General features: G+C 37.8%; 1 protein-coding gene across 1 annotated transcript in view; it reads left to right on the top strand.

Annotated features, from left to right (window-relative positions):
* The window catches only part of LOC139653304 (E3 ubiquitin-protein ligase HECW1-like), a 78,388-nt gene that overhangs the window by 36,427 nt on the left and 18,512 nt on the right, over positions 1-23,449 (top strand). The window contains exons 7-12 of the mRNA XM_071530303.1: positions 1,162-1,260; positions 14,972-15,125; positions 17,983-18,086; positions 19,113-19,219; positions 21,471-21,656; positions 22,641-22,775. Of these exons, the coding sequence (XP_071386404.1) occupies positions 1,162-1,260; positions 14,972-15,125; positions 17,983-18,086; positions 19,113-19,219; positions 21,471-21,656; positions 22,641-22,775 (785 nt within the window). The remainder of the gene's footprint in view (positions 1-1,161; positions 1,261-14,971; positions 15,126-17,982; positions 18,087-19,112; positions 19,220-21,470; positions 21,657-22,640; positions 22,776-23,449) is intronic.

The following is a 23,449-nucleotide window of genomic DNA, read 5'->3' on the forward strand; positions in this document are numbered from 1 at the left end:
TAATCTCATCGTGTGTGTTCCCCAAATCCAAGTGGTTGTCGAGTGTGTGCGCCTCTGTTGTACCCAAGATGGAAAAAACCTGCAAATGCCCATCGTCAAGGGGTCCCACGCAAGTTGATGTTTCTACCTGAGGTGATGTCGTTTCTACCCACGGTGAAGACGTTTCTACCTGCGGCGACAGTGTTTCTCCCCACGCTGACGTTTCTGTCCTCTGGCCGGAAGCTTTCTCACTAATGGACACTATACGGATTGGGTTTCCACCTGGCTGACCCCACCACATTCCCATCGCAGTGCGTGCTGTGTGCATTTACACCTTGCGATAACTCGCGTTTTTTCCTTATCCAGATAAGATATCCCGACACGGTAACACTTTACAATAAGGGTACAATAATTAAGGGTTAGTTAATGCTTAATAAGCATTAACTAACCCTTAATTAACAGTTAACTAATGTGTCTGGTAATCATTTACTAATGGTGTTCATATTAACTAAGGTATTAATTTATCCATTATTTAATAGTCATCTTTATAAACTATTAAATAATGTATAAATCAATACCTTAGTTAACATGAACACCATTAGTAAATTACACATTAGTTAACTGTTAATTAAGGGTTAGTGAATGCTTATTCAGCATGCTTATCAAGCATTAACTAACCCTTATTGAGCATTAACTAACCCTTATTAAGTATTAACTAACCCTTAACTTAGTGTACCCTTATTGTAAAGTGTTACCCAGACACAGATTGCGTTTTAATACCCGATGGAAATGGGGTCAGTGATTCCGTCCAGAGAGGCTGCCAATAGCCAATGAGAGTGCAGCTCATAATGAGGTGATGCGGAGCGAGCAGAGTCTGTTGTATTGACTGGTTTCATGTCGGAGATTCTAGGTTCTGACATCAGTGACATATCAGGAGTCAGCTCTATAATTAAGTGTTTGATACCCCGCCGGCCTAACTGTCTAGTGTGAGCATAACTACCGCTGAAAAAATCTGTGAAATCCGTTGTTATGTGTGTGATGCAATACGTTCTCGGAAATTTCTAAGGATTTCACAAGTCTTCTAGTGTGATGTCCAGTTTTTGCACCGTCTGTTAAGTTGTACAGTGTGTCCCCAGCCTTCTGGTGATTCGTCCCATACTGTGTTTCTCTGATGTCCCGTAGGCTCAGGCCTCTCCCCTCCCGTCGGCCACGTTCCAGTCCTGAGACCCAGCCATGACCTAAACCATTTCCCTGCCGCCACTGACCAAGCCTTACCTCCAAGTAAGAACCAGCACCTCCCAGTCTTACTTTGGAGTCACATGCCAACAGCTTGGTTGCTGTGAGTGTGGTTATGCATGTGTGTGCGTTTCTGTCATGTGCATGCTACCATGTATCTTTGCCTTCCAAGCATATTCCAGCCTGCTCTCTGTTTCCCACCAGCATTTCATTCTCACTCCATGCATACTCCTCTAAATTGAGGTGTTTAGGCTGCTGCTGCTCTACGCCAGTTGGTTCACAGCTTGATCATCGCTTGTGATTGAATGGCTTCAGAACACTAAGCTCCTCCCCTTCTTTCTGTTTCTCTGGGTACACTCATTGAAGAATGCCTCAGATTGACCTGGTCTCCAACAATAAACCAGAAGAATTGTGTGACCATAATCTGATGCTCATAACAAGAAACCACTTTAACATCTCTACTACTAGAAAGTCGAGCCAATTTACAATACCTAAAGGTGATCTAAATGCCCTTTATAGCTCTGAGGAAGCTTTAAAGGGAATTAAGTGTGTTTTTCTATCCACAATACATACCACAATAAATAGCTTCCGCAAGAAAACTAAGACAAAACCCCCTGTTTTCCCCTGTTTTATTTGGGTTTTTTTTTTAAGATTCTTTTATGGTATTTCTGCTTTATTGGGCAGTACAGTTCAGAGAGACACAGGAATGGGGAAAGAGAGAGGGGAATAACATGCGACAAAGGTCCCAGGCCGGATTCCAACCCAGGAAATCCCGGTTACATGGTACGCGCCTTAGACCACTGAGCCACCAGGTCTGCCCCCAACTCGCCCCTGGTGAAATGGAGGTATCTGGAAACTAATGGTGTTAAAAGTAGCAGCGGAGAGGCAGAGATTCCCAATGTTAAGGACAATTGACAAAGACAATTGGAAGTCTGTGAAACGTCTTCAAATCAATGTGAACGGCTACTTTCAACAACCTTTAATTCATATTTTCTTAACTCTGCAAAGATTCTAACACCGAAACCCATCACTGATCCTGCAGGTCTTACACCAGTAAATCAAGGTCTGCTTAGATGAGGTCTCTGAATCAAGAGTAAATAAGAAAATCAGCCATAATATCGTCCCATCAGCATTCTCCCAGTTGTATCTACGATTGCTGAGAAGTGTACTGCAGAACAACTTATTATATACCTCAATAACTCACCATACCAGCTGCATCTGATGCAGTTTTGCTTTAGAGACAATAATTCTACTGACACTGCTTTCCTTCTTGAGAATGGGAGGTGTAAAATTGACAAAGGGGCGTTGTCGGGGCTATATTTATTGACCTTAGGAAAGCCTTTGACACCGTTAATCATAAGGTCCTGATTAAAAAACTGTCCAACTTTAATTTTTCTTCTGAGTCTCTAGGATGGATGAAATCCTACCTTGAAGGTAGAACCCAGTGTGTCAGAGCAATGAAATGTTACCCACCCTGAGTTATGACATGGGAGTGCTCCAGAGTTCTGTCTTGGGATCCCTATTATTCAGTCTACTGTATCAATGATTTGCCCTCTGTTTGTGCTGGGTCGGAAAACCGAGTGAATGCCGATGATACAGTGATCTGTGTACATGCCAACAACAAAGAACAGGCTGCACTTAAACTTACCTCAACAATGGTCAGTTTAACTAAGTGGCTTAGAGCAGTGGTTCTCAATGTCAAACTGATGAATTGTTAACTACATTATTTAATTTACAAGAAGTTATGTAGAAGAATGACTATTTTGATCATAGTTTCACTGTTATCTCTCTACCTACAGTACAGATAGTTATGGAATTCTGGACGAAATCATATCTAACAATAAAAATATTCTCAGATGGGTTCGAGAGACAAAATCTCATCAAATGGGGGTCCGTGGACCCAATGTGTGCTAAATTAGGGGTCCTTGATATGACAAAGGTTGAGAATCACTGGCTCAGAGACTCATGTTTACATCTCAATGTGAAGCCTCAATTCTTCACAAAGAGGGCATCTGAAATTCCTGAGCCATATTAGATATTAGTCTTTATTCTAACTTTAACATCATGCCGTTTTTTTGTACTTTCTTGTTATGTCATTTCACTCATTTGTTTGACTGGTGTATGTTGATCTGCTTTTCAGTCTGATTCCTTGAATGTTGCTTGGTTGCGTATGCTTGCTTGTCTGTTGCTTTGTCAGCTTGCTTCCTTGTATACTACTTTGTGTTTGTCCTGTGCCTGTTTATTAGTGTGTTGCTATGTCGGCTTGCTTTCACGTAAACTGCTTTGTATTTGTCCTGTCCATCTGTAGTAACTCAATAGTCTGTAGTGTTTTTAATCACGGTTCTTTAACATCTGGCCACAGGGACGACAGTTGAAAATTACCCAGTTGGCTAACATTACATTGTCCCTGTTAAATAAATAAATAAATAAATGAATAAATAAATATATAAAAGAAATGAATAAACCAACCCATAAACATGACAGGTAATGTTAGAAGAGAATTGCATTTTAATTTAGCTTAGCATAGTTAATCTAGTTTCGATAGCCTATAACTTTACCCATTCTAAGAATTCATGCATTACATGTTGTCCACCAAATAAAACGATAACATTAATCGTGAATTTCTACATGATTTTCATATGAGCGCTTCAGAAAAAAAATAAATTCTTAACGTCAAGAGAATATGGTCTGAGAATGTTTCTTTATATAGCCATTGAATTGCAGAGTTCTTACTGGTCAGATTGTAGGTATCTGTTTTTGTTGTCTGGTTTTACTGGTGAGAATGTAAGTTTCTGTTTTGGTTGTTGGCTGGTTTTACCTACCAGTATATAGAATAGGTATTTAGTATGCTCCTTTAATTATTGTCTCATCTGTGGTGACCATGGATATAGTAGAGTTAACTCAGTTTACCTATCTTTGTATTTGCATAAAAAGGGGTTACCCAGCTAAATAGGCTAATGTAAATATTTATGATCTAAATTCATGTACAGTACATCACATGAAACTATGAAACTGCTGTAGATAGAGGCCTCACCAAAGCTGTGCACTACATCACCAAAATGACCAATCAGAAAGACATGCTATTCACTAACTGCACAATGAGTGGAAAGTTGCCTAAAATCACTGGTCAATAAATAAGGCCTCTTTGAACCTGTCATGGTCATGCATATGTAAATGACATGTACATTTCATAATTTTCTCGTCTTAATATTTTAGGTGGGGTGATGCAAATTGAGATTGTGTCCAATTCACTAACCCTTTGCAACACTAACTCCCCAAAATTATGGTAGCACATATACAGTATGATCCTTTGAAATGTGATGTAAACACTTTGCACAAAGAGTTTGTCCATTCAGAATCGCTGCTATCATTGCTGCAAGATGCAGCATTGTCACCAACAAATCAGGAAGCAAGGCAGAGGGTTTTCCATCCTAGAAGCTCAAGTCAGATCAGAGAATGCTCCAATTATAAAGGGGCTTTAGGGAGCAAGGGTGCAGTCTTAGTCTTACAGCGGAAGTGCTTTGCACTTGCAGTTTGTAATGAAGGGAGTTATTTGCTTGCACAGTGCTCTTTGAGGGCTTGTTAATGCCAGAATTGATTTGCATGAAGAGTGAGTCTGAGTGAATAAGATGAAAACTGTGCTCTTAGCTCAAGCAACTTTGGTGCAAAAAATGTGCAGATTGCCCTCACAACTTCTTATTGAATCTGGACCACGGTCTTTAAAAGGAGGAAAAATCAGAAATGCTTTTCTGAAAATATAATTGATTTTTGTCTATATTAGTGATTGTATAGCTTACAATGATTACCAAGTAGAGATCATAGGCCCCCAACTTTACCCCTACACTACATTACTGACGGTCACAAATAGTTGTTCTTGCAGGCTCTTTCCTTATTTGCGTCTTTACAGCCAGGTTTCCCTTTTCCCTATTATCCTGTGGTTCAGAGGACTCCACCCCCTGTATAGCACTGTATTACAATATTGATATTGGTACCTTGGCGCAATGTCATTTGGAGAGAGAAAAACACAGTGAGAGAGAGAGGCAGAGCATCCAGAGTCCTGCTGAGCTTTGGGCTTTCACTGTGGAGTAGCCAGTCACAGACTACTAAAAATAGCATCCCATACTCAATTCATCAGGGAGTTACTTAGGGGAGTTCTGACTGGCAATAGGCTGGGAAAATCACCACCAACTTAATAGTAGAAACTCACAGCGGATGATGTTTGCTGATATGTAGGCTATTATGTATCTAAGATTGGAATTTTCTCTACAATATGTGATGCCTGTTGAGGGAAAAGAGGTTTATTGCAAGATACTGTTACCACAAGATTAGAAGAAAATGACAATATATGAGTGTGACACACTTCCCGCAGGTCATTATTTAGATTTTTTTTTTTTTATAATATTTTTCATTTAAGGTTCAAGTAGCATACATAGCAGCCAAGACTATCGTCGATGTTCAGCCAGAATCACATTTTCTTTGCCATAGTAGACAACAACAACAAAAGAGAATGACACACTATTGTACAGCAGCAGAACTAAATTAAATAGTAAACAAAAAACAAAAAAAACAAACATACTAGACAATAAATAATCACAAAACCAGACAACTGAAGGTACATGTCTACTACCAGTTCTTTAGTATTGTGACAAGACATCTGACCACAAAGGATCAACCATATTTATAAATGGTCGCCATATTTTCAGAAACCCTTAAAATTATTGTATTGGCTATAGGTGAGCTTCTCTCGCAGTAAAATCTGTATCTTCGAGAGGTATACATAACCTGAGAATCACCTCTTGCTACATATAATAGTATTTTAATAAGCTTAGCATTATTTTTGTCATCTAGATTGCTTACATCTGCAGCAAGCAGACATTATGGATATGAAAGTTCTACATGGTACCCCAGGGTTGAACAAGCCTCGCCCTTTACCTGACCCCAAAAATGTTGAATAACCATGCAGCTCCATAACATATGTAAATAAGTACTGACATTTGTTTCACACTTTAGGCATAGTGGAGAATTTGGACCTGTCTTGTTTCTTAATATTGATGTACAGTTTAGCCTATGTAGGATTTTAAATTGGGTTTCTTAGTGTTACTACTGAGAATACTGTTGTACAGTGTTATCCAATATTGATTTCCAAATTTCTTCTTCTAGGTTCTTATCCAAGTCATGTTGCCATCGCCTCCTCATGTATTCAGTGGAGTGACTTAACTAAAAAAGTTTTATACATAAAAGAAATAAATTTATCAGGAATTGGCTGTATGAGAATTGTCTCCAAAAAGGATGTGTTTGGAGCTGATATTTTCTTGAGGATAAAATGTCTTACTTGGAGGTAGAAGAAGTGTGAATTTGGCAATGAGAAATTGTTCTTGAATTAGTACATGGTGTCACCATCAAAGTGCTTTAAAAGCTGGTCCAAACCTTTCTCCTGCCAGTTTTTGAACAGCGAGTCATGCATTAGAGTGGGAAGTCTGGGCTTAATGCTATTGGTGCAAGAAGTGAGAAGTGGTCCTTTAATTTTAAATAGACTTTTATCTTATTCCATGTGCACACAGTGTTTGAGAAAATTAAGTTATTTTGTACCTTGGACTTTGCTTTTTTGTAGCTAATAAGATAAACATTGTTTAGATTAAGCATCCCACAATTTATTGACTCAGTGCCTGTCCATACCCATTCAAAAATAAATGGTAACTGTGTAGCCCAATGATATAATGGAATATCTGGGACTCCCAAGTCCCCCACATCCTGAGGACATTGGAGTTGGACATATTTTCATTCTGACTTTTTTCCCTTGCCATATACATTTTGTGAATGTTGTATTAATATTGGAGATCATATTGTTGGGCAGCGAGTTAGGTAGCATCTGTAAAGGGTACAATAACCCGGGAAGAATATTCATTTAAGTACACACTTCTGCCCAGCTATGAAATAGCCATACTGCTCCATCTCTTTAGGTCCTCCTGAATGTTACTGAGAATTGTCTTCATATTTAGTTTTACCATTTTTTTAATATGAGGACATATTCTTAGTCTCAGATAAGTAATTTCCTTTGGGGACCAGTGAATGGGGACATTTCGGCATTGACTCTGTTTTGGATTAATTATCTTTAAAACCTGAGATATGGCCAAACTCTTAAAGATATTCTAGCAGATGTCTAGCAGAATTGACATATCTGTTTCAGTTCGATAGAGTAACACATCATCTGCATAAAGTGAAATCTTATGTTCTTTGTCCTTTATATCAAAGCCTTTTATTATTTTATTCTGATGAACTTGGTGAAAGGCTTGATCTCCAGAGCAAATAAGAGAGGACTAATTGGGCACCCTTGACTTGTACCCCTTTCAAGTGTGAAGGGTTGTGAGCACTGGGAGTTTATAATGACAGATGGTTTGGGTGAGGGATACAAAAACTTGACTCAGTTGATGAAATCCTTGTCTAATTGAAACTTTTCCAATGTATAAAAATGGTATGGTCATTCCACACCATCACAAGCCTTCAGTGAGTCAAATGAGATGACTAGCCCTTTCATGTTGTGTACGACAGATAGTTGCAAAATATTTTAAAAATCTAATATTAAAGGAATTACATCCTCTTATGAAGCTGGTTTATCTGGCTTAACTAAAGATGGTAGTTTAGATAGCAGCTTAGCATCTACATCAATTAATGAGATTAAAAAAAAAAATTATTGAGGGCAGTATATTGATTCAGTCCATGCTGATGCATGTGCACAGTAAACATATCAATGTCCCTCTGACTTTTAAAATTGTAAATTAGAGCTTTTCATTGCCCTCCTGACCTTGTTTTTAACCAGACAATAAATGTCAACACATAACTAAATGGTTGTCTGTCCTGGGTTTCACTACTGCTTACAGGACCATGCACAGATGTCAAGGGGGGCATGAAGTTCAAAAATAAGAGATTTAAGAAATGGGAAAGTGTCTCACCAATCAATTAGGGGTGTCTCTTAGCGTCTGTATTGAAATGTCTATTCTATTTGTAGTCCTTCTGTATGGTATAATATATTTCTGTAGCTAAGAGTTGCACCGTATCCAAGTGTTAAATCTGTATAACCGCTGGAAAAAGCATCCTGTTGGGAAATGTCATGGATTGGAGTGTTTTCTTCACCTCCAGGCATTCTCGTTGCCTCCTTTCAACTGCCAGTGAGAAATCCTCAAAGATATAAATTAATTTTCCAGCGACCTTGATCGAAAACTTGCAGCTCCACCAAGTTACATAAATCAAAAAGAACCTGAAGGAATGAAAAGAATTCAGCTACTCTTGGGCAACAATTTTACAGAGCTTTAATATTTACACCCGCATGTTTCAGCTGCAATAGCCTTTGTCAGGGTTACAGGATTACATGCATAGTCAACAATAAATATGTTCAAGAGCATCCAAAATGTCTACCTCAGAGCCCATAGGCCAATAACATGCCAGTATTAAAAAAAGCAATTGGGTTCAACCCCTCAAAGACATATAATCCCATTTTATAGTCAAGAATATTATAGCATGATAAAACATCTACATTCTGCATTCATTCCATTTGGGTAAAGACTTTTAAAATGAAAGATCTAAAAGGACTCTCTTTTCACAGTATTCTCACTGACAGAATGATGGAAACTTTTGAGATTGACATCATTGTAACAAAATTCCATAGTAGAGGTGAACCCATCAACTATTTTTGCTTGGACTGTAGGGGAGGACAAGCTTTAACAACACTGCTCCTCATATTGTGAGCTTTCTTGAAGGCCACCATTGGTTTCTCTTTAAAAGCCTGTTTCAAAACAGGATCACAAACAGGATTTTGAACATGCGAGAGAACTTAATATTCCTTGTTTTAGGGGTATGTATGTTATACATGTATACAATAGATGGCATCTTTTTATGTGTATTTTGGCCCATGAGGCAGTCCTCTCTTGTTTTACCTTCTAGTTTTTGCTCAGCCATTCCCTTTTAATGTATATTGTTGGTCTGTAAACTTACTCAACATTACATGTTTATTTTTCTTGTAGCCGTCTATCAGTGGTTTTAGTGTACATGTTTTATGAATAAAAATGTGAATGTTTTTAAGCACAGCAGTATCAGCTTCAAATAAAAAAAAAAAAACATTGTCTGTATAACACCCCCAAGCTACTTCATGAGGAAGAAAAGGATTTTTCTGTGCATCATATAGAAACAGTTCGCTAGTCGCCCTACAAAAGGTTTGCATAACTTGGAGCCATTTTTGTTCCCATTGCTGTTCCATGGATCTGTAAGGTTCAAAGAAAAAATACTTTTCAAACAAATTAAGGCAGATTCAAAAGAAAGTTTGTTGAAGGGCTCTGTGTTTGCCTGGAATTGAAGAAATACTCCAGTGTGTCTAGGCCTTTTTGATATGGGTCATTAGTATACAACACCTTAAAGGAATAGTTCACCCAAAAATGAAAATTCTGTCATCATCTACTCACCCTCATGCCAGTTGAAACACAGGTGAAGTTTGTCCATATAACACACAGGGAGGTTGCCAGCACAACTCCATAGCAGCCTTCTCCAAAACAACTGAAGTCAGTGGAGACCAGTTCTTCCTTTAATGTCAAGAGTGCACAATAAGTGTTTTCACTCAGGGGCGGGAAACTCTTGAGGAACATAAGGAACTGTGTAATGTGAGATTTCAAGTTGGGAACAAAATCTTTAATATGGAAGTCCACAAAGCTTGAAATCCTTTCAGTCATACCTCCTACTCCTGAAATCACTGGTCGGCCTGGTGGGTTAACTGGGTCTCTATGGATCTAAGGTAAAATACACAGATTTGGTCCCAGTGGGTTCTCATATAATAAAAACATGGCTACCTTAGGGGAAATATCAGAGTTTAAAACACCTCCTCTATTAGTCAGAATTTTGCTTGCAAAAGTATAGTTCAAGAGTTATCGAGCTGTCTAAAAACTCCTTGATCATAACCACAATGGAACCCCGTTTGTCTACAGGCTTGATTACAACAGACAGGTTTTCTTCAAGTCCACATAGGGCCATGTGCTGTTCTTTTGATATATTTGCTTTCGTAAAATGTCTGTTTTTATGTGGCTTTCAAATCCCTGCTCTGTGAGCCGACAGTAGGTCTCATAAAAAGTTCATGAAAAAATCAAATATCTCTTAGATATCTCTGTAAATGTAAAAACGGTTCCAAATAGCTCACAAAATATTGCCTATTGGCAGCTTTGATCAAAAAGTACTGGCATCAGACTTCAAACACACATATTATCTCTAATGATATCAGAAGTTGTTATTGCCTGCATTATGTCGTTCCCAGTATAAGGCAGGTTGGAACTATCACAAAAGGAAAATCAAAGACATACATTTGTTTTCAGTGTTTGGTTAACCTAACTAGGTGGCTGTCCCACCCATCACCTAAAACACAACCCAAACCACTTTTAGCTGCATCAAGTGGAGGAGGTAGAGAGGCAGTGTGAGGTGAGTCTTGGCATACACTTTCTAAACACTTTCTAAAACTAAAAACTTCAGCAGTGTGTGTGTGTGTGTGGGACCAGAGCAGTGTGACAGCCAACAGAGGATTTTTTTTTTTGGTCCCTGAGGGGAAACTCTCCATCTTCCTCCTCCTGCCACAGCTGAGGAAAAAAGCTAGAACTCAGTTAGAGCTGAGAAAGCTGCCATGGTCCTTGTCTTGCACGTTCGCATTGTGGCCCATAATAAACCAAACCACGCGGCATTGTGGGATATCAGTCAACCACAATGACAAACTGCCTTCTCATTCCAGTGGGGATTTTGATTCTGCCCACACTGATACAATAAAAAACAACCAATAGTATTGTGTGATTGTTAATTTTCAAAATTTCTTTTCATTTTGAAGTAGGTTAAAATTTGCATAAATGATTAAACATGATTAGGAAGCCAAACAGGGAATTGGAATAGCCCAACAAAACCAAAATTTGGTAGTGTATCTTTTTCTACCAAACTACAAAATGGACAGGAGAGTGTTCCTGCTTATTTTCTACTTTATCTTCATCAAAAAGAGCAGAAGGACAAATGTATGTTGCTTCATCCGTTTTGCCAGACTTTTAAAGATCTCGTTTCTCTTCACCGCCTCAGCTGAAGGGAAAAGTTTGGAAAATCCAGCGTTCGTCGCCAAGTTGCCTCTGCAGGAGTGTAGGCGGCACTCAGCGTTGGCGGAGGTTACCATCATTCTTGAGTGAAAACAATAAACATCCAGTTTGCTGTCTAGTGCATACCGCCACATTGTGAATGCAGCGTTAGACGGCACAACCGAGGCATGGTGGAATAGAGACAGGGAGAGAGAGAGAAGGTGCTGTCAAGGCAGAAATAGAAGCATTGAGAGAGGGGGGAGTGAGGTATGAGTAGTACAAGTAAAAGACGGCAGAGAAAGTTGTAGTTCCTTAGTAAGAACTACCACATTTAATTAAAATTAGCATCAGGGTTGGACATTTTTACCTTCTGTCTTTGCTACTTTCTATGCTCTCTCCTCCTTACTACTAGGGGTTATACTGATATATTGGTTTGCTGATATATTTCAATTGAGAGTTTTAGTGTCCAGTGGTTTAAATGCTGTTTCAGAAAAAAAAACGTGCTTCATTCACAAATTATCCATTCAGATATTACCCAATCAATTTAAATCTTGAGAAGGCAGCACCTCTTCGACTTGTATCATCCAATCAGCTAAGGTTAAGCATTTCTCCTCCTCTCACACCCAATTCAATAAAGCTTTGAATTCGTAAACCTAGTCTTTCCTGATTGAAATATCTGTGCCAGTATCATCCTTAAAAACCCTATATTGGTGGAACCCTATATCACCTAGAAGGGCTTCTAGATGTGTCATTTCTGGTTCCTCACTAGACTCTATAGGTATAAATACCATTCCCTTTAGCATCTTGCATTGCTTCATTATGTCAGGCTAATCAAATTCTGTCTGATACATGGTGACTTAATGTGTTTTGACACAATCTGCCCACTGAACCTTTTGTTTTCCCCAAAGGGATGCAATTGTTTTACTGGAGTTGATCTTGTCTTTCACAATTAAACCAATTAGCTTGTCAGCAAAGAGCAAGTCCTGCCCACCTTTCCCCCAAGGCAGACTTGAGGACATGCTTAATGAAAGTGTGGGATTAGTCATCGATTTAGGTCTGGTTGTATCATAATCTGTCCATAATCTGTAACCTACGGTCTCCCACTGATAAATATATCTCAGTACAGTATTGAGTTTGTAACTCAAACATTTTTTATATTTCTCCAATCGAAAGAAATAATATTACTTTACATATTACTCCCTGGGAGAAGTCTTTACACTACTTGTTATATTACTTTTCCGTTACTCATCTGATCTTCCCTTAAAAAACGGGACCAAAAAGTGTTCATGTTTAAAGAGTAACTAAACCCCAGACCCAGATCTGTGGTGAAGCCTGACACCTGGCACAAAGACCAGCCAATAGCAGATGGCCAGTGCAGTACCCTACTTTTCACCATTAGATGTCAGGCTTCACCACAGATTTGGGTTTAGGGTTAATGTTAATGTTTTTGCTTGATAAAATTAAAGTAGTGGGAATACTTCCACCAAGAGAAAGGCAACTTGTCTACCGTTTCCCATATAAACTCAGTCAGTATGAGAGGACGATAACTAATTATGAGGAAAAATGAATTGGGTTTATGGAATAATCATAATTCAACTTATATCTGATATTTGGAGGGGGTGATAAAAGTAATGACGTATCTTCTTGATTGGTAACTATACTATTATTACCAAATTGAGTAGAGTGTTACAATAAATGATGATATAGGCTTAGTACGACATTTAGTTTCACTGTAGAACTTTGGACATTCTCAAATGTTGTCTGTAAAATATCTGTCCACCACAACCTCCAGAAATATCATATCTGCTGTCTCTCCCATGTAAGTCTCCATCATGGTTGTATGACCATTAGTTGGCTACGGTGGCTGACAGGTGCAAATGCACTACAAGGGCCCAAAGCAGATGCATTAAGAGAAACTTCAGAAACGATGCAAATTCCAAAACACATGCAATAATCCTAAGAAAAAATGGAAACTGCAGCTTCAGAAACGCGCTGCAGAATGCCAAAGCAAATGTGTTAACATGAAACGCGCTGCAAATTCAGAAACGATGCAAATCGTTCATCGAATCGCTTCACGCCTCTAGAGTGGCGGTTCTCAACGTGGGGTCCGGGGACCACCAGGGGTCCTTGAGGGAGTTCCAGGGGGTCCCCAGTAAACTGATGAGTTGTTAAACTTCACTATTATATAATTTACAAGAACTTCACATAATTAGAGAATGTAGAAGAATGACTGTTTTGATCATAGTTTCTCTGTTATCTCTCTACCTACAATACAGATAGTCATGGGATTCTGGACAAAATCATATCTAACAATAAAAATATTCTCAGATTTGGGTGCGAGAGACAAAATCTGATCAAATGGGGGTCCACGGCCCTAATGTGGACTAAACTGAGAATTACTGCTCTAGTGGACCTTTAAGTGGAATAGGTTGATTTTCGACATGAGAGAGAGAGACAGTTTCAGCTATTAGGTCCTATCATCTAGATGTTGTTATGCCTGTTATGACTCCTGGGACAGTGTCAGTCTCTGCCCATCGTGTGATTGCGAGGCAGTAGTGATCCTTATAGGAGGAAAGACAAAGGAGATGTGAGGAAGCTTTCTTCTTCCCGCTGCCGAACTCAACACACACACTCTCTCTCTCTCGTGTCAAAAATCAACCTAGTCCACTTACCGCTCCCCTAGAGACCTGGAATGTTTCCGTTTTTATTGACTGGAGCGTTTTTCTGTTGCGTTTGTTTCCGTGGTTTGCACGTGTTCTTGAATTTGCAATGCATTCCCTGTTAATGTAATTTGCTTTGGCATTTTGCAGCGCGTTTCTCTTAGAGGTTACGGCTGGTGTGTTTAAATACATTTCTTACCGTCAACAAAATCAACAATGCGTTTGCTCTACTCCCATTACTGCATTTCCGACTTCCCAAGTTCCCTTTTTAGCCTTCAACCCAGAAGTCATTGGCTCCAATTGTAAGCTAAAAACCTTTAAATACAGCTCACAAAGACATAGTTTCCATTTTAAAAATCGTTAACTGTTACCATGAAAAGTCAGGCTGTTGTAGTTATTACCAAATCAAATTCAAATGGGAACAAATTCTTCATTACTCCGGGGACTATTTTCTGTGCTACAGAACTACTTTCCTGAGATGGAAAACGTGTTTACGGTCAGCTTATTAAGTTGTTTGAGGAAAAAGTCGGTTTGATGATGAAATATGCTGCCAGAATAACAGCATGGCTCTTTGATGTGTTTTTAATAGATTTTTTAATACAATGGAGTTCTATGGCTGGTTGGTGGCACCCGTCGGCCACCGTAGTTGGCACATTAGAATATCATACGTGTTGTTTCTAACATGTTTAAGTGTCCAGTGTGGTTATATGACCATCAATTGTTACATTAGGATATTGTGATATTGAATATTGTGTCTTCAGATGAAAAATTAGCTGACACAAAAGCATAATAACTTGCCCAGTACTAATCAATTCTAATCAGTTCTTGAAAGACTCATTCTATTTTTCTGGTGGATGTTTTCACATTAAGGAAGCCAATTTATTTCTTTGCATTTGCGTCTTATTCTTTGCGACATTTCACACACGTGCGTAAAATTCACTCAACAGTGAGATGTGAACATAGCTAATAACTATCCATACAACGCTCTCCCCCCATGTCTTCCTGTTGCCGCAGACTGGGAAGCTCGTATCGACAGCCACGGCAGGGTTTTCTACGTAGACCACGTCAACCGGACCACGACCTGGCAGAGGCCGAGCCAAACCGGCAAGTGTCACCACGGCATCCCCCGCTCGGGATCCACCCAGCAGATGGAGCAGCTCAACAGGAGGTGAGGGAGAGGAGGGGAGGCAGAAAGAGAGAGGGAGAGCTCCAACTGAAGAGTTCAGTCTGTGTAATTCAGGGGTCTGGAACCACGTGCCGGTGTTCACGTCATGTTGGGATTACCGGGAATACGTCAGCCTCCTCATGGTAATTAGGCAGCAAACACTGCAGCGAATCCACTAATGTTGGCAGTTCAAGGTGATAAAAATCCAAATTATCATTTATATTCACAATAATACAAACAATTCTACTTATGAAAAGCAAGTAATGTCTGCTGCAGTTCATTTATGGTTGATTTTAAATTCATAAATAAAAATGATTTGGTAACACTTTACAATAAGGGTACATTAATTAAGGGTTAGTTAATGCTTATTAAGCATTAACTAACCCTTAATTAACAGTTAACTAATGTGTCTGGTAATCATTTACTAATGGTGTTCATGTTAACTAAGGTATTAATTTATACATTATTTAATATGACTATTAAATAATGTATAAATTAATACCTTAGTTAACATGATTAAGGATTAAGGATTCATTAATTATCCCGTTACTAACACATGGGTGTTTGGAGCAAATTGGGGAATGTTAAGTTTCACTGAAGTCAATCATTCAATATACTTTAGACAGAACATAGGGGATTCTGTCTGTAAAGGAGTTATCATTTGGTCAACCAACTATCTTTTAAAAAAAAAAAAAAAAAAGATATTTGTTAAAATTTTGTGCTATCATTAATTTTCTTACAGCATCTACCAGTTTTTCAGATGGTCCTTATCTCGTTTTGGACTACAAAGTATTGAAACAAGTCAACTAGAATGGAAGGAAGGTGAAAGAGAAAATAAAAGAGGATTTGAGGTGAAGGGTTGAGGTGAAGACTAACAATGATGACTCACCTAGTCCTCACATGAAAAGAAATTTCATAAGTCTTATTCAGCATTACCTGGACACACCACAAATCACTAATACAGATTGTTAGAGTGGAGTAATGCTGATATCTGGTGGTTTAATAGGGAAATGCAGTCTATTAACACTACATCAATATAAGAAGGTTTTTTTTTTATTACATTAAAAAAGTAATAAAAAGTCTGCAAAATGGTGAATATTGATTTAATTTGACTCACTTATCTTGAAGTTCCCTTGCTTTCAAATCCAGTAATTATGGCACCAGATCAGACTGGTTAATTTTTCAGTTACAGATTGTCTTGTATAGTTTGGGAATTTGAAAAACATGTCTGGAAAGTATGGAAAATGTTGCGGTTCAGGTCTGATACACACATAATTCTAGCTTTTATGTTGTTGTAGAGCCACTTTGAGTCCACAGTTTTTGTTGATGTGAAGAATAATGTTCAGATAGAGGGACGCTCTTATTACCCAGCCGCTGTCAGCATGCATTATATCAAATACCCACCAAAATCAAATCCGGTCAAGAACATAGGGTCTGGGAAAAATATGGAATTTTAAAATGGAGAGCGTGTAGGAACCCTGCCAATCATCTCACATATTCTGATATTTGTCGCTGTGAAGAACAATCTTCATCTATACAGTGATATGACCTAGTTAGCAGGGGCAAGATGTCTATCTGCGTAAATCATATTGAACACCAGACAAAATCTTCAAAACAAATCAAGGTCTGGAAAAAGTATGGAATTTTTTAATTGAAAATGTGTAGGAACCCTGTATAGACTATAATGTGTCACTAAAAAGTCTACTGAATTTCAGCTGAAAAGTAATATAGATATTCAGTGTCTGGGTTGGGGTTAGGGTTAGGCTACATAGGTTAGGTTACATAGTCTGTAGAGATGCAGCAAATAGGCAAGTGACACTTCACTTGATAGTTGAGTATCAACATTGGACTATCCAAAAAAAAGCGTTACCCTTAATTTGCCATTAATTGGGTAGTTTCACCACAGTATGTGAAAGGGACCAGCAGTATTATTGGCTTTATTTTCTTATGTTGTACCACATTGGTAACACTTTACAATAAGGGTCACTAAGTTAAGGGTTAGTTCATGCTTAATAAGCATGAACTAACCCTTAATTCACAGTTAACTAATGTGTCTGGTAATCATTTACTAGTGGTTATGTTAACTAAGGTATTAATTTATACATTATTTAATAGTCATCTTTATAAACTATTAAATAATGTATAAATTAATACCTTAGTTACCATGAACACATTAGTAAATTACAGATTATTTAACTGCTAATTAAGGGTTAGTTAATGCTTATTAAAAGCATTAACTAACTAATTTTGTTTTTTAAAGGATAATACTGGTATCATGTAGAGTTATATACTTCTGTCTATGTCTAGTTTACATTTCCCCCAGTCATTTTTGCAATGCATGCTGTATGTAATAAGATTTTTAATAGATTTTTTTATACAAACTTGTCAAACCCTGCTTCAAATTAACTGCTTTCTCAGCTAGCAAAGACACCCTAAATAAAAAGACATGAATGTGATATTAAAATTTGTAAGCAAAGGATTATTTCCTTCCATTTCTTCCTGTGGGTGGCAGGTGATTGACGGGAAGCAGAGCGTAATGTAATGCAATGTAATCTGACAAAATCAAATTAAGGCTTTATGTTTACTGTAATGGGCTATATTAGCTCTGTGGAAACTGTTTTCCATAATGTACAAGAATGAATGGCCGCAAATGGCTTCTTCTGAAGATAGGGAAATAAGCTCTGATATCTCCAACTATGCTGACTGTGTGCAGACCCCACCAGGAATAATGAAAGGAAAGGGGGGCAACATACACCATTGGCACTAACTTTAAAAAAAAACACTAGTATTATCCTTTAAGGTGGAGATAAATTTAATTCCTTCAAACTCCAGTAAGTATAAACCATCTCTCCTCCTGCAGATACCAGAACATCCAGAGAACCATGGCCACAGAGGAGGATTGTGGGAATCGTAGGCTGGAGCGGAGTGGCAGTACAGAGACGGAGCCTGATTCTACACCACCAGGTACAGACTGAGACTTTATCTTCAAGAAACTTGAGAATTATCAAATTAAATAAATTTCAGTGGTGGAAAGTAACTAAGTACACTTACTCAAGTACTGTACTTAAGTACAATTTTGAGGTACTTGTACTTTATTTGAGTATTTTAGAGGGAAATATTGTACTTTTTACTCCATTTATTTCACAGCTATAGTTACTAGTTACTTTTCAGATCCATATTTTATATTTAAAACATTTGACCATCTTTATAAAATAACTACAAAATAGCATTGTTATAGATTAGACTACCCAAAAGTACAGCTAAATTGTTAAGATTAGCTTCACGTTGACAACTTTAAAATGCTGCTTACATGTACATGTATGTCAGTAAATCAGTATTAATATTCCAATAATTTATGAAAGATATAACTCTCTAAATGGGGACAGTTTGCATAATGAGTACGTTTACTTTGATACTCTAAGTACATTTGGCTGCCAATACTTATGTACTTTTACTTAAGTAAGATTTTGAATGCAGGACTTTTACTTGTAATGGAGTATCTTTACATTGTTGTATTGCTACTTTTACTTAAGTAAAAGATCTCAGTACTTCTTCCACCACTGATTAATTTACTGCTCCGTTAGTCAGCAGTTGTCAAATCACATTTCAACATATCCCAAATGCACACACATAGACTCATGCACTAATCTCCAGTTGGCTGACACAGACATATATGGCGATAACGACGATAATTTCACTTTGGAAATTTGACTAAACCTATTGATGTAAAAATCTACTGAAGTAAAAAGTATCTCATTTAAAAGTTTAAAAAAAGTTTAAAAGTTCATTTTCTAATGCAATGCTTATGTACTCTGTAGTGAATCTGATTTAAAATGTAGCGACGTTCAGTAGTTACTAAGTCAAAACATACTTAAGTAAAAGTTCTGCTGACTTCAAAAAGTATTCAAAAAAGTACAATTACAGTAGACAAGAGTAAATGTAATTCTTCATTTACTTTCACTCCTGGTGGTTTGTGTTGTCTGTCTCCAGGCCCCGCCTCCCCTGTCAATCACCAGAAGATCAGCCAGCTCCTCCAATCACCTGCCGTCAAGTTTGTCACACACCCGGAGTTCTTCACTATGCTGCACGGCAACTATGTGAGTACTGCAATCACACACACACACACACACACACACACAAACACATACACACACAATATTCCCTGTACAGACTTGACTGCTGAAGAAGAACCTTGTGATTCTTGCTGCAGGTCAGCAAGTCTGATAGATACGGTAAACCTATTCAGAATCATATTTCCATAACCTATAGTATATGACCTTTTCATATCCTGAATCCCATTTGCTGAAATAGCTTATGTTAGCATTAAAGCCCATTCACATCTAGAACTATAAAGTGAACTATTTAAATCGTTCTGAGTGAATAGAATGTCTATGTTCCCACTACAACAATAACTACAAAAACATCCAAAATGATAACTGTAACTATATTTCTGGTTCGATCAGACCAAACTATTGCATCAGGATCAGTTCAGTTAAGGGCTTCCCATAGACAACCAGTGGATTATTGATCAATACTACGATAAATATGTAATGAATCAAACTGCATCATATTGGAGGTGGATAATACTGCAGATATCCTAATATCGACAAAGCCATATATCGGTCCAACTCTAGTTCTATTCCTAGAGTGTGGCTATTGATCGCTCTGGGCTCGTCGCAGCGTCCTGCCAGAGAACAGAGACTGATAGCAGGTGGATCAGACAGCAGGAAGGTCAGGAAAATGAGATTTCACAGATGACAACAGACACATGATGACACAGGAGGTTTATAAAGTACAAATGTCATGGAAATTATTATAGACACACGTGTAGTTATGTAACCACATGTGTATACATACAAGGTAACCAGGCTTTTGGCTGTGGATTGGCCTGTCTAAGGAGATTCACTATCATATTTTTAAATCACTTCTTATAGACTGGCCTTCATGTGATGTCTTTAATTATTTAGTGTCTTTAGTCCCCACTGGTCATGGAATTTATGGAATACCATGGAAGTTCGAGAGATTCCAGACAGGGAAAGTCAGGGAATTTGATCAATTCTCTGGGGAAGTCAGGAAATATCAAGGGATTTGAAAAATGTAATTTATATATATATATTTTCCAACTTTCTACATGGATTGTCGTAGAAAAGTCATGAAATTTTACATCAGGGCCATGGTGGGAACCATGGTGGGTGTATTTTTTACGCTTTATTCTTATCCCTTTATGTTATGGTTGGCTTATTTTCTCCCAAGGCACAGTTCATGATATGTTGTATCTGGGAGATATGAGCATGAATGTAGGAATCATATAAATGATATAAAGCATTGCACATGAGGTAATTTTTATTGCATCTGGTGCTGCTGCTTTTATGTCTCCTGTATATACTGTATTTATTGAATAACCTCTTTTACTGTTTTATTGATTGATGAGAGAACAAAGTTTTCTGAATCTGAATCTGATCTCAATCTATATAGTTATAGATTATAGATAACTAAAAGAGCTATGTCAAATTATTGGAAACATGAAAATATATCATCACATTTGCTATATATGACATATACCCTACAAATTATGTGTTTAATGTAAGAGTGAAGAAAGCATCTGTTACAGACATACGCACACCCACACATAATAATAATAATAATAATAATGATAATAATAATGATAACTTTATTTGTATAGCACTTTTCTAAAAAAAACAATGTTTACAAAGTGCTTTACATACAATAAAACCCAAAAGCAGTGATGTGAAACTACCACAATGAATGATAGAAAAATAAAAATAAATACAAAATATATATATATATATATATAATAGAAAATAGGAATAAAAGGTAATATGTGAGGTAAACAAGTACAACTAAAAACACACAAACAAACAGAGATACAATTAAAAACAGATCGAACTTTACATAAAAGTGTGTGCCGAAAAAAATTATAAAAAAAATAGGAATAAAAGGATTTACAAGAGATAAACAGGTACAACTAAAAAAAAACTAAAACAAGCAAACAAACAAACAGATACAATTAAAAACAGATGGAACTTTAAATAAAAGTGTGTGCCGAAAAAAAAAATATAGGAATAAAAGGTAATACAAGAGATAAACAGGTACAACTAAAAAAACAAAAACAAACAAACAAACAAACAGAGATACAATTAAAAACAGACGGAACTTTAAATAAAAGTGTGTGCCAAAACACAAGAAAGCAATAAAATGGAGATACAGGTGCACATACACTCACACACACACTAATACACACAAATGCACACCAAAAAACAAGATAAAGAGAGCTTTTTCCACTGTGATGGATGTAAAGACAAACAGGTGAGTGCCTTCTGTCTCCAGGGGGCCTACCGGATGTTCACCAGCAGCAGCTGTGTGAAGCACATGATCCTGAAGGTGCGCCGGGACGCCAGGAACTTCGAGCGCTACCAGCACAACCGGGACCTGGTGGTCTTCCTCAACAAGTTCGCCGACACCCAGCTGGAGCTGCCGAGGGGCTGGGAGATCAAGACCGACCCCCAGGGCAAGGTAGGACGGCCCGTACGAGCTAGTGTGACTGCTACTGGGAAGAGCGGTCCCAGGCCCATGATCATAGTAGATGAGTTTTTCCTCATGCTCAAAGACAAGGTGCAGCTGTGAGTGTCACTATGAAACCAAACCCCTTAATTGTATCCCTGAAATGTCCTTTTTTCTCATCACTTAAACATTAATTATCCATTAAAAATAACAAAGCTTTAAAAAAGTAAGGTTAGTATCATGGGTTTTTAAGGGAGTTATTCATGGGTTGGTTCGTGGAGAGACTAGAAATTCAGGGATTTTTCATGCCTTTTGCTGCATGGTGATCAATGGAAAATTTTACATGAAATTAGAAAGTAAGCAGTCAAACATTAAGGGTGTTTAAGGAGGTTTTGGTCTCCTCCATTAATAACTAATTAAATTAAAGAGTAACTAAACCCCAAACTTAAATCTGTGGTGCAGCCTGATATCTAATGGTGAAAAGTAGGGTACTGAACTGGCCTTCTGCTATTGGCTGATCTTTGGTGCCAGGTGATGTCACCTTCTATAGAGTACAACAGGTGGTGACATCACCTGGCACCAAAGATCAGCCAATAGCAGATGGCCAGTTCAGTACCCTACTTTTCATCATTAGATATCAGGCTTCACCACAGATTTGGGTTGGGTTTAGTTACTCTTTAAGGGGTGAATTCGTGTAAATGTAAGGTTATTTTAAGGGATTAAGAGAGAGCAGGTTGCAAGGAGCAAGGAGAGCAAGGAGAATAAAGTCATCTTCGTTATTTCTCCATTTAGTTTTAGTTTTCATGTGTTTGTTACATATTGTAATGTGTTGTAATTTGTTTAACAGTCATGCCATTAAAGCATCTGTAAATCCGAACACTTTCCTTTGATGTTGGTGCTTGTGATCTCTGTGGTTTTCTACGGTACATACTGTCTACTTCAAGGATGTTTGTTTTTCTTCGTTACATTTCTGTTATTTTTCCTCCGGTCTTCCAGTCGTTCTTCGTGGATCACAACAGCCGAGCGACGACCTTCATCGACCCTCGGATCCCCCTGCAGAGCGGCCGGCTGCCTGGCCACCTCGCCCACAGGCAGCACCTGCAGAGACTACGCAGCTACAGCGCCGGGGAGGTACACACACACACACACACACACACACACACACACAGAGGTGGAATAGAATATACTAAAGTACTGTAAATAGAATTGTCTGATCCATCACCTAAGGATTTCTGACTAAAAATGATCAGCACACCCAGCAATATATTCAATAAACATACTGTATTTATTATGCTCACAAATGCAGCAATGTATACAGTTCACAATATAAAAGCACTCAGTCCCAGATAAGTCAACAGTTGTACAGTACATATATATCTAAGAAAAAGACATTATAACAAAATAAAATAACCTAAGTACTGTTTTTGTGATTCTCTCTATTATATTGCTATCCCTTTTAAAACAATGTCTGATAATCCAGGACCTATGTACTCGAAGAAACATGTACATATGCTATACAAATCATTCACTCTACACCTATCACCATCCCAGTGTTCTATGTGTTTTAGTTATTTCTTTATTGTTTGTTTGTTTGTTTGCTTTTTTTTACTTTTTTGTTTATTTCCTTTTCCATATATACATGCATATCTTTAAAATGTATTTCCATTGTGCCTTTATGGTTATCTGTTATAAAAGAGCATTATATTATTATCTATGCATTTTTGTAACCTTTTGTCTAACTGCTCAAGTAAAGATAATTGAAATTGAGATAGATTGATATTGATAGATAGATAGATAGATAGATA

The sequence above is a fragment of the Centroberyx affinis genome, unplaced genomic scaffold (genome assembly GCF_046629955.1).
Source record: "Centroberyx affinis isolate AG114_WGS23_722 - 3 ecotype Tasmania unplaced genomic scaffold, CSIRO-AGI_Caff_v1 ptg001911l_1, whole genome shotgun sequence".
In the NCBI taxonomy this organism is placed as follows: domain Eukaryota; kingdom Metazoa; phylum Chordata; class Actinopteri; order Beryciformes; family Berycidae; genus Centroberyx; species Centroberyx affinis.